We start from the raw sequence: 11,900 nt of genomic DNA, 5'->3' as shown, positions 1-11,900 counted from the left end.
AAACAAAATGTGTTCCTTTGTCAAATAGCCAAGCCTTTCCTAAAGAACAATCCATAACATTTGAACCATTTCCAACACAGATGTTATTTAAACTTGATACCCATCCGTGTTCCAATACCACTCGGGAAGTCTTGCTATATCCCCCACAGTACAAGTGCTCCACCACTGTAAGGCTAACACTACAACACAGAGAGCATAGCGCAATGTCAGTGTCCCAGTCCATGCTTGGTGGGTGTCGACCCCAATTTTCCAGGTTTATACTAACCCACAGAACCTGCTTTTAGATGAGATTGAATTGAAAATACCTAATTTGTGTTGCTGTTTATGATGAAACTCTGCCTCATGCCAAAGCTGCATGACCCTTGCTCACACGGCTGAGAAAGTTAACCTGAGCTGTGTACAGCTCCCTCCGGTTTGTACTCTGCAGGGCAAAGTCTACACTCTGCTCATCAGGCAACTCAGAGGAATTTCTTCCCGGACATGTATTGCGTTGCATTAACCAGTGGATAAATCTGTAGCATTCGTGTCATTACCTCTTTGTCAATTGTAATTTGTTCTGCTCATGGGTAAGATCTTATGAATACATCATCCTAGGTGTCTACCAAGAAAAAGTATCGTTCAAACACACACCTGTCTTCAAAGAACTCACAGTCCAGTTGGGAACACAAGGTGAAACCCACAAATCAACCCATAAATAACATCAAATGCTCAATTGTTCTTTTAATAATATAAGGAAATATTACACAATATAAGGATACTCCCACATATTCCTACCATACCACTGGCATATATTTTTATTTTACTTATTTTATGCTCTCCCCTTTCCTCACTAGAATGGATGCTCCATGAGAGCAGGGGCTTCTTTTTGCTCAGTGCTATTTCCCCCAGTAATCTGGCATATAACTGGTGTTCAGTAGATATTTGTTGAGCGCATGAATGAGAAGTCAAGTTCTTTGAATAGACAGAGAAAGGGAAGGCTTCCTGGAGTGTGCCCCAAGTTGAGCCACAAGTACACTTTATATAAAATACGCTTTATCTAAAATGAATGTATGGCAGCCAGCGTTGTGGCGTAGAGGGTAAAGCTGCCTGCAGTGCCAGCATCCCATATGGGCAGCGGTTCCAGTCCTGGCTGCTCCACTTCTGATCCAGCTCCCTGCTAATGGCCTGGGAAAGTAGTAGAAGATGGCCCAAGTCCTTGAGCCCCTGCACCCACATGGGAGACCCGGAGCTGTATTCAGCTTGCTTATATCAACCTAAAGATTCTAGCAAACAACTTCTTTATTTTGTGTAAGAAGAAGAAAATGTGAATATAATTGAAAAAGATGGGAGTGAGATGAAAATTAACATTGGCTGCTAGGGTGCCGTGATCCTCTTAGCTCATTTCTTTTTTTAATTTTTTTTAATTAATTTTTTTTTTTTTGGACAGGTAGAGTGGATAGTGAGAGAGAGACAGAGAGGAAGGTCTTCCTTTTGCCGTTGGTTCACCCTCCAATGGCCGGCGCACTGCGGCCAGCACACCACGATGATCCGATGGCAGGAGCCAGGTGCTTCTCCTGGTCTCCCATGGGATGCAGGGCCCAAGCACTTGGGCCATCCTCCACTGCACTCCTGGGCCACAGCAGAGAGCTGGCCTGGACGAGGGGCAACCGGAACAGAATCCGGCGCCCCGACTGGGACTAGAACCCGGTGTGCCGGCGCCGCAAGGTGGAGGATTAGCCTAGTGAGCCGCGGCGCCGGCCTCTTAGCTCATTTCTAAAAGGAGAAGTCTGTCTTAGAATCAATGAATTTCATTGTCTTTAAATATGGAAACTATTTTCAAACAAAACCCAAGAAATGGAAGATAAAGGCAGAGCTGCTCTGGTTGACCACGGGAGGGGGGCTGGGGAGGCCCGTCTACTCTTTCTCTCACCCTAACTACAAAGCTATAGCTTCTCAGAGATCCAAAGAACATAATTTGAAAATATTGGATCGAGAGAACTTTTTTTAAATTGTTTTTTAGCGGACAGCCGAGGAAGGCCCAGGTCTTGGTGAAGGAAGACCCTGGTTCTCTTCCGGTCTCTGCCACTTGAGGGAGTGCGAGGAGTCAGCTACCCAAGAAAGACAGACTGTGGCTTGGCCAAGGCCAGTCCTCCCTCATGGCCGGGCCCAGGGAAGCAGGAAGCAGAAACCACAGCTCCCTGGTCGCAGACTGAGGAGAGCGAACTGGTCTCGACCCTGGCTCACCTCCCTTCTCCACTCCTCAGAAGCTCAGGAGTCTCGCAAGTCCATCTGGCACTCTCTCAGGGGTTCAGAGTTGATTGGAATTTTAAACCAGATAAATACCCAGTCTGGCGCCAGTCCAAGTGGGAGAAGGGTCTGCCTGATTTGCCACCGTTGTCCACTGTGTGCAGCTGACCGGTCAGCTCCAGCTGGCCAGAGGAGAGCAGGCCCAGCGGATCAGGCTGTAATGAAGGGACTACTCACTACGGTGTGATCAGATCTAGGAGACCACTCACAAGGCAGCATGCGGCTACTAGCAACAGCTGAAAACTTTATCACCACTCGGCCTGAAAGAGCGAGCAGAGCGAGCTGTCATGGCCCAGCTGCCGTTGCTTTGGGAACTGTGGGAAACAGCGCTTCCACGTTACAAGCGAAGAAACTAAGGTTAAGGGGAGGAAAAGGAACTAAGACGTGGAATCCCTGAGGACGGAACTGGCGGCCAAGTCACTATTAACACTCCCCCGGGAGCCAGCCGAGTCGCCCTTCCCGGCCACCCACCGAAAACCACGGGAAGAGCTTAACTACCGCACGCAGAAACTACAACTCCCGGCATGCATCTCTCCGCGTCTACCTCAAGCTTTTCAAAAGGAGCTTCCGGGAAAATAGCCTGTCGGGACCTGTAGTCGCTCCACCTGGGGCTTGCCGTAGGGCGCTCATTGGTGCCCGGGTCACCGCCCCCTCGCCCTCGCCTCACGTTGGGGTCTCACGCACGCACACGCGACGCGTGCCCCCCCCACCCCCGCCCTGAGCCTAAGACGCAGGCGCGCGCACGCTCCCCGGGCCCCGGTAGGCGGGGGGGTGGGGGGAGGAGGAGGGGAAGGGAGGAGGAATAGGTGTCTACTCTGGCGAGACCGCGTTGGAGCACGAAGTGCGCGAAGGTCTGGCCGCCAGGCGGGTGACCGCTGCACCGAGCCCAGGGCCGGCCAGGAGACTCAGCACCAAGTTAGCGCGCGCTGAGAGTAGGAGTCGGGCCGCTGAGCCCCGTAGGTCGGCCGGGCGCAAAGCCCCGGCCTAGGCCCCGCGGAGATGTCCAGCTGCGGCGCTTGTAGTTGCGGCGCGGCGGCCGCCCGGCTCATCACCTCCTCGCTCGCCTCCGCGCAGAGAGGTAACGAAGTAGTCCCACGCCAGAGCCCTTGGCCCCGGCAGACGGGTGGAGACCCCGGGGAGGGCACGCGGCCTTCGCCCCCAGAGGGGTGTTGGGGGGCTGCGGGGCGCCTCGCCCGGAACCCCGCGCCTTTCCTGTGGGATGGGCTCCGGCCACCTCTGGAGCAGCTGGCTCGCAGGTGTGAATGAAGTACAGCCCCGTGCCGTGCGGCCGCGCACTCGGGGCTTGTGAGTTTGGGGGGCCGCTTCGCAGAATCCCCGAAAGAGGCGCAGATACCCCTTTCCTTAAAGAAGGGTCTCCCCTGGGTCCCCCCCAGGGGCGCCGCTGGCCGCGGCCCCTCTAGCGGAGCCCGGTCCCGTGCCGCCGGGGCTTGGCTGAGGGGCTGTCACTTGTGGGATCGCCCTGGGGCCTCGCAGCGTCCAGCTGGCCGGCCGCGCGTGGCACGAGGTGTCACGGCCATTATGCGGCCCCGACGCCGGGGCAGCCGCGGGGCTGGCCGTGGCCGGGCGCCGGGGAGCTCCGGCCGGGCTTGTTTTTGAAGCTCTTGGGTGTATGTCGACAGCTTGACATCGGAGACGTTTCTTCGCCGGCGTTGGCGCGTGTTTACCTTTCCTCTCTGTTTATCAGGAGCTGTAAGAGGGGCACTCCAGCCTGGGGGTTCCGGAAAAGGCCCCGTTTCCCTCTAACCCAGACCTGGAGTGTGGGGCTGGGAGGCTGGGTCCTGCCGGAATCACCAGCTTCTAGACAGATCGGGTTTGTTTCGCTTTCCCGGTTTATGACCCTTGAATAAATAAAGAAGAAAGCCTCGTTTTGCTAATTCTTGGGTTGATAGTGAACGCCTATCATCGACTGTATGTGTCTCCCAGACACTTTATGAGCGTTTAAGGATTAGGTAGAGTAAATGAATGTGGTTCTAACACATTGTTAAACTTCAGCACGTAGATGTGCCAGTTCCGGAACGCGATGACAGATCTTTTTAATCCATTTCTTTGATAGAGTTTGTCGAGGGCCTCCTAGGTGCCAGGCCCTGTTTCGGTGCTGGAGGGGCAATGGACAATAAACACTAACCGTGATGTTGAAGCCTAGTGGTGTAGACAGTGCTGTGTCTAGAGGTGGGGCAGTTCTGTGTGTGTATCTCCTTGGCAGGAAGGTCTTCTTGGAGAAAGTTCTTTCTAGCCATGAAACTATGTGGGGTTCATGGGTTAAGCAAATTTTTTTTCTTTTCAAACAACCACTGTTTTAAAATTTTAATATTTTTATCAACACACGTTAATGGCCTATTTAGCAATTATTACCTACTTCTATTTTAAGTCATAGGTTTGCCAATTTGCCAGAAGTTTTCAGGAATACAGAACCATTGCTTTTCCTGTGAAGAAGTAAACTAAGCTTTGACTATGAAACAATTTTCAATATCATTCTAGAATTATCTTCTTAGATGACAATGAAATAGCAAATTTTTGTACTCAGCACTTTCCCAAGCCATATTTATGTAAACATTTTCTATAATGAAAACTAGGTACATCAAGCCTACAAGAATATAAAGACATTTTCTTTTAGGGTCTAAAGAATGTTACAAGGGCTATTTTTAAGATTCTTGGAAAGAGGAAGAGAGGGAAAACAAAAAATCAGGATTGAAGTAGAGCTAAGGAATTCATCAAAATACATGTAATTTTTTTTTTTTTAAGATTTATTTATTTATTTGAAAGGCAGAGTTACAGAGAGAGATCTTCCATCCACTGGTTCATTCCCCAAATGGTGACAGTGGCCAGGACTGGTCAGGCTGAAGCCAAGAGCTTCTGGATCTCCCACGTGGGCACAGGGATGCGGATAGCTAGGCCATCGTCCACTGTTTGCCCAGGCACATTAGTAGGGAGCGGGGTGGGAAGTGGAAGCGTCAGGACTGCAACCAGTGCCCGTATGGGAAGCCAGAGTCGCAGGTGGCAGATTTACCCACTATGCCACAACAGGCCCCAAATACATGTAATCTAACAAGAAGTTGTGGGGAAATTTCAAAGCTGCTCTGAAATACAGTGCTAGTTCCTATTTTTATGGGCTTGTCATGCTGCACTTTAAAATTTTAAGTGAGTATTTGAAAGTTATTTAGTAATTTGTCAAACTGATACTAGTTCTGTTTTCCTTCTGAGCAATATGTACCCAATTTATTGTATTTTTCCTCAGTGTTTTCTTTGGATATGAAACCTGTAGTAAAGTAGAAATTAAAAATGTCTTTTTTTCTACCCAAATTGCTACTGTTTATTTTGATGTTGTTTGATTTATTTGAGAGGCAGAGAGCAAGAGAGACAGAACTCCCATCCACTAGTTTACTCCCAAAATGCCTGAACACAGCAAAGCAGGGAACCAGGGTCTCAGTCGGGTCCCCCAAGGGGCAGCAGGGACCCAGCTGCTTTAGCCATGACCTGGTGCCTCTCAGGGTACGTATCAGCAGGAAGCTTGTGTTCTGGAGCCAAGCTAGAACTCCAATCCAGGCACGTCAATACAGGATGTAGGTATCACAACCCGCAGTTGAACCAGCAGGCCAGTATACACCCAGGCTGTATATTTTTTAAAATAGAGCTTGAATTTATGAAGTCACTGCATTCTAAATTTGTACATCCAGAAATGCTCGATTCCATGTAAAAAAAATTCCAAATGACGATACTTGGTCTGAATTTGGCTGTAAGTTTTGGGGAGTTGCACTTAACTGCTTTATTTTCTCATTGCCTTCAGTCAGTCCTTGCCTGTTCCAACAGTGTCCCCTCATAAAGGTATGAAGGAGACTGTACAGATGCTCAAACATGTTGGGACCGATGACTGTCGTAATACTGTATAATGTGCTCACCTCAACAACTTTCAGCTAGATTTAATATCTTTAAAAGATTTATTTGAAAGGCAGAGTGACAGAAATCATCATCTACTGGTTCACCGCCCAAAGGCCACAGCAGCCAGAAGCTGGGCCAGGCTGAAGCAAAGAGCCAGGAACTCCACCTGGGTTTCCAAGTACTTGGGCCATCATCTGCTGTTTTCTCAGCCACATTAGCCAGGAGCTGGTGTGGAAGCAGAGAAACTGGGACTCGAACCAGGGCTCCGAAATGGGGTACAAGCATTGCAGGCTACAGCTTAACCTGCTGTGCCACAGGCCTGCCCCTTTAGTTACATTTTAATTCTTTCTCTCCCCCCTCATTTTTGTAGAAAAAGGAACATGCTTTCTGTTTGTTTGATTGTTTGAAAGGCAGATTTACAGAGAGGAGAGGCAGAGAGAGTCTTCCATCCACTGGTTCATTCCCCAAATGGTCACAGAGGCCGGAGCTGTGCCGATCAGGAGCCAGGAAATTCTTCCGGATTTCCCAAGCAGGTTCAGGGCCCCAAGGACGTGGGCCATCCTCTACTGCTTTCCCAGGCCATAGCAGGGAGCTGGATCAGAAGTGGAGCAGCCGGGACACAAATCAGCACCCATATGGTATGCTGGCACTGTAGGTGTTGGCTTTACCTACTACACCACAGCGCCATTCCCCTCTCCCCCTCTCTTTGATAGTCAACTACAACATAAATTAAGTAAGGCAAAGTAAATAAACAATAAAGCATCTTTATTTGTAAAACATTTCTTAGCATTTCTCTTCCTGGCATGTTCATCTTTAAACAAACAGACTAGTCTTAGTGTAATCTCATCAAAAAAAATTTTTTAAAGATTTATATATTTTGGGGCCAGCATTGTAGTGTGATGAGTAAAGCTGTGCACCAGCACCCCATATGGGCACCAGTTGAGTCCTGGCTGCTCCATTTCTGATCCAGCTTTCTGTTAATGTGCCTGGGAAAGCAGCCAAGGTGGCACAAGTGCCTGGACCCCTGCACTCGTGTTAGAGACCTGGAGGAAGCTCCTGGCTCCTACATTCAGCCCTGCCCTGGCTGTTGCAGCTATTTTGGGGAGTGAACCAGCAGATGGAAGATGCTTCTCTCTCTCCCTCCCTCCCTCCTTCCCTCCCTCCCCCGCCTTCCCCTCTCCCCCCCCCCATTCCATCTGTAACTCTGCCTTTCAAATAATTAAATCTTAAAAATTATTTATTAAAATAGTAACAGCGAGAGAGGGAGAGACAGAGATCGTCCCTCTTCTGGTTTACTCCCCAAATGGCCAAAACTGGCTGAAGCCAGCACCCAGGAGTTTCTTCCAGGGTACACGGGCCCAAGCACTTGGGCCATCCTCCCCTGTTTTCCCAGGAACATTAGCAGGGAACTGAATCGGAAGTGGAGCAGCTGGAACTCAAACCAGTATCCATATAGGATACTAGTGTTACAGTTGGTGGCCCAACCTGCTATGCCACGGTGCTGGCCACTCATCAAACATTTTTAAACTTGAGGAAAGCCATCATTGGAATGATGTTACTTTTCTTTTTCTTAAGTATTCAGAATTCATGAAACCCATAAAATTAAATTTTAAGATTAATAAAAGCAGTAACTATCTAGTAAGTTGCTGGTATTTGTGAGTTTTTGTGATTTTTTTTTTCTAATTTGTTAGAGGTCAAGACTTTAAGTGAGCATTTGACTTGAGTCGGCATTTCATCAGTTGTCATTACAATAGATAATTTTAAATTTCTCCTTAGTTGTTTCATTCTGTTTCTGAAATACAGATTGGCCTATCTTTTGAGTTGAATCATTTGTATGTTTTTGGAGGATAGTTCAAGATTGAGTATAGAAAATTTAATATAAATTACTCTTCTAGTTCTTAATAACCCTAAAATGGTTGTACTTACTCTAATATTTCTTAGAGACAGCTGCTCAGAAACTCAGAAAGCTTTATCTGTACAACAAAAGTGTTTTAGTAGTTTAACTTTAACTGATTGTTGTTGTTGCTGCCAAGTAGTCTTTTGAAATGTACTTTACATAAGTGTTTCCCTTTGTGACCTTCAGGTGTTCTGAGATTCACAGGCCCTCCAGGGGTCCCTGGATAGAATTCAGTCTCTGTCAACTTTATTTTTAGTAACCTCTAATTACAACAAAGCATTTCCTTCAATTAAGAATGTAAGCAACAAATTGCAGTACTCTTGTTAGTATCTGAATTTGTCACCAGTCAAAATCACTGATGGTTTCTTACCACATTAGTTGGTGATACCTCAAAATAGTGTTTATACTTTTTGTTACTATTGTAGTTCTTTTAAAAGTTGCTAGATAGTATTTAATTTTATAAATAAGAAAGGCTATTTATATTTAAAAATATTTTGGGGGTGTGCATTTGGCATAGCCCATGTCCCGTATTGAAGCGTGTAGGTTCAGGCACCTAGCTCTAGCAGTTTCCTGCTAATACATACCCTAGGAGGCAGCAGTAGTGACTCAAGTAATTGGATTCCTGTCACCCACGTGGGAGACCTGGTTGAGTTCCCAACTCCCTGCATTGTCTGACCTAGTCCTGACTGCTGTGGGCAGCTGGTGAGAAAACCAGCGAGTAACTACTTCAGTATAATTTATTTCCTTTGTTAAACATTCTATTTATATATATATATATATATATTTTTTTTTTTTTTTTTGACAGAGTGAACAGTGAGAGAGAGACAGAGAGAAAGGTCTTCCTTTACCATTGGTTCACCCCCCAGTGGCTGCTGCGGCTGGCGCACCGCGCTGATCTGAAGGCAGGAGCCAGGTGCTTCTCCTGGTCTCCCATGCGGGTGCAGGGACCAAGCGCTTGGGCCATCCTCCACTGCACTCCCTGGCCACAGCAGAGAGCTGGACTGGAAGAGGAGCAACTGGGACAGAATCCAGCGCCCCGACCCGGACTAGAACCCGGTGTGCCGGCGCTGCAGGTGAAGGATTAGCCTATTGAGCCGCGGCGCCGGCCCTATTTTATATTTTTAAAAACATTATTCTAGGGCCGGCGCCGCGGCTCAATAGGCTAATCCTTCACCTAGCGATGCCGGCACACCGGGTTCTAGTGCTGGTCAGGGCACCCGATTCTGTCCCAGTTGCCCCTCTTCCAGGCCAGCTCTCTGCTATGGCCCGGGAGTGCAGTGAAGGATGGCCCAAGTGCTTGGGTCCTGCACCCGCATGGGAGACCAGGAGAAGCACCTGGCTCCTGCCTTCAGATCAGCACGGTGCGCCGGCCGTGGCGGCCATTGGAGGGTGAACCAACGGCAAAAGGAAGACCTTTCTCTCTGTCTCTCTCACTGTCCACTCACTCTGCTTGTCAAAAAAAAAAAAAAAAAAAATTCTAAGAAGAGATTAGCCCAAAGGTTTTACCATACTGGTGCATGACCCAAAAATAATTAACATCCCTGATTAGTTTGCTGTAGTGCTTTACATTTTCTTCCTTCCTTCCTTCCTCCCTCCCTTCCTTCCTTCCTTCCTTTTTCTTCCTCTTTTCTTTTCAAGATTTATTTATTTATTTGAGAGGCAGAGTCACAGACGAGGAGAGACAGAGAGAAGCATCTTCTGTATGCTGGTTCACTCCCCAAATGGCCACAATGGCTGAGGCTGGGCGGATCCAAAGCCAGGAGCTTCTTCCAGGTCTCCCACATGGGTGCAGGAGCCCAAGGGCTTGGGCCATCATCTGCTGCTTTCCCAGGCACATTAGCAAGGAGCTGGATCAAAGTGGAGCAGCCAGGACTCAAACTAGCGCCCATATGGGATGCTGGCACTGCAGGTGGACGCTTACCCTGGTATGCCCCATGCTTTATATTTTCTGTGAATATTTTATGATTGGTCATTTTCATTGCTTAGTGCATTGATTTTTAAAATGTGGCCCTCACACCTGCAGCATCAGCTTCACCTGGGAACTTAATAGAAACACATTCTTGGGTCCTACTCCAGACTTTCTGAATAGTACTAAGCTGGGCCAGGCTGAAGTCATGCGCTAGGAGGAACTCTGTCTGGGTCTCCCCTGTGGGTGGCGGAGACCTAACGAGCCATCACCTGCTGCCCCTCAGAGTGCTCATTAGCAGGATGTCGGATCAGAAGCAGAACTGGGACTGGAAATAGGCACTCTTATATGGGGATGTGGGCATCCCAAGAGGTACCGTATCTGCTGTGCCACGTGCTTGCACCCCTTTGTGATGTTCTTTGTGAATGTATATGGAGATGAGAGAATTGGGTTATTCTTTGTATATTTCCTGAAAAGCTTGGTGGGTTGATTTTTGTAGTTTATAGAACTGGAATAGATGATAAATAATTAAAGAAATTAGTTCTGACAGTACACACAGATGTGTCAGAAAATTGCAGTTAATAAAACCAGTTAGTTATATAAGTAAGCAATTGTTTAATTGTTTGAGAAATCAGTAGTTTTAAACCAGTTTTTTTTTTTTAACATTTGGATACAATGTGTAACAGATGTACAAATAAAAAGTCAAAAACTGAGTTGAGAATTTTGCTGGGAATAAAATGAGGAAAGCAACATTAATTTCTTAAATTGATTTAAGTATTAACCTCCCTTCCTCTTTTTTCTTTTTGGTTTACTCATTACCTCCTAAGAGCCCTCTTGTAAACTGCTGGTAAAGCTCCTTTCTTCCAGGTGCCTCATTAATATTTGTTAGCTTATGCAAAGTTCTTTCTTCTTAAAAAATGATTTACTGGGGCGCACTGTGGTATAGTGCCCATATGTAGTGCTGGCATTCCAAATGGGTGCCAGGCTGAGTCCCGGCTGCTCTACTTCAGATCCAGCTCTCTGCTATGGCCTGAGAAAGCAGTGGAGGATGGCCCAAGTCCTTGGGTCCCTGCACCCGCATGGGAGACCTGGAGGAAGCTCCTGGCTCTTGGCTTCAGATCTGCCCAGCTCCAGCCTTGCTGCCATTTGGGGAGTGAACCAGCAGAAGGAAGGCCTCTCTCTCTCTCTGCCTCTGCCTTTCAAATAAAAAGCAAAGTCATAGAGACAGGAAGAGACAGAGAGGGAGAGAGGGAGATAGATATCTTCTATCCACTGGTTCACTCCCCAAATGGCCACAACAGCCAGCAGCCAGCAGCCTGGAACTCTGGGTCCCCCACATGGGTGCAGGGGCCAAAGGACTCAGGCCATTTCCCCCTGCTTTCCTAGAAGCGTTAGCTTAACCCATTGTGCCACAACGCAGGTCCTATGCAAGGTTCTGAGTAGCCCTGTAGTGCTGGAAATCTATGACATTTTGTTTAACCTAGCCTAATACCTTTCAGATTTCTGTGCAGGGAACATTCTTAAAGACCAGTTTGGGAGACAGTGCTTCACAGTGTGCAATATGGCTCTTTTGTCACTTATTATAAATTATTTTGGGGTTTAGTTTGTATTTATATGAAAAAAGTCATGATGGCAGATACAAACCCCCAAGGACCCAATCTGGTCACACTTATTTGTTTACATACTATTTTTGCTTTCCTGCCTCTATGGTAAAGAAGTTTCCTGTTTCATGATTGAGATGAAATGGCCCACAAAGCTGAAAATATTTACTGTCCTGGTCCTTTTCAGAAAATTTCATCAACTCCTGGCCTAGTCTTTAGAATAGACCAATTAGTAACACACATCCTTTTAAAAGACTTATAGTGTCCAGGTCAGTGTTGTGGCACGGTGGGTTAAGCTGTCACCTGCAGTGCC

At 47.5% G+C, this 11,900-nt stretch overlaps 1 protein-coding gene across 2 annotated transcripts in view; it reads left to right on the top strand.

Moving 5' to 3' along the window:
• The first annotated feature begins 3,094 nt into the window (after positions 1-3,094).
• Positions 3,095-11,900, top strand: part of CLPX (caseinolytic mitochondrial matrix peptidase chaperone subunit X) — a 45,237-nt gene continuing 36,431 nt past the window's right edge. For both annotated transcript variants that reach the window (XR_016218265.1, XM_002718000.6), the window contains exon 1: positions 3,095-3,364. Coding sequence is in view for 1 of the 2 variants with exons in the window: in XM_002718000.6 (XP_002718046.1) it covers positions 3,286-3,364 (79 nt within the window). In the remaining variant the exon portion in view is untranslated. The remainder of the gene's footprint in view (positions 3,365-11,900) is intronic.

This window comes from Oryctolagus cuniculus, chromosome 12, assembly GCF_051225735.1.
Source record: "Oryctolagus cuniculus isolate XC-2025 breed Fujian yellow rabbit chromosome 12, ASM5122573v1, whole genome shotgun sequence".
NCBI lineage: Eukaryota > Metazoa > Chordata > Mammalia > Lagomorpha > Leporidae > Oryctolagus > Oryctolagus cuniculus.
The sequence above is the reverse complement of the archived record's forward strand: the minus strand, read 5'-3'. Positions and strand labels throughout refer to the sequence as shown.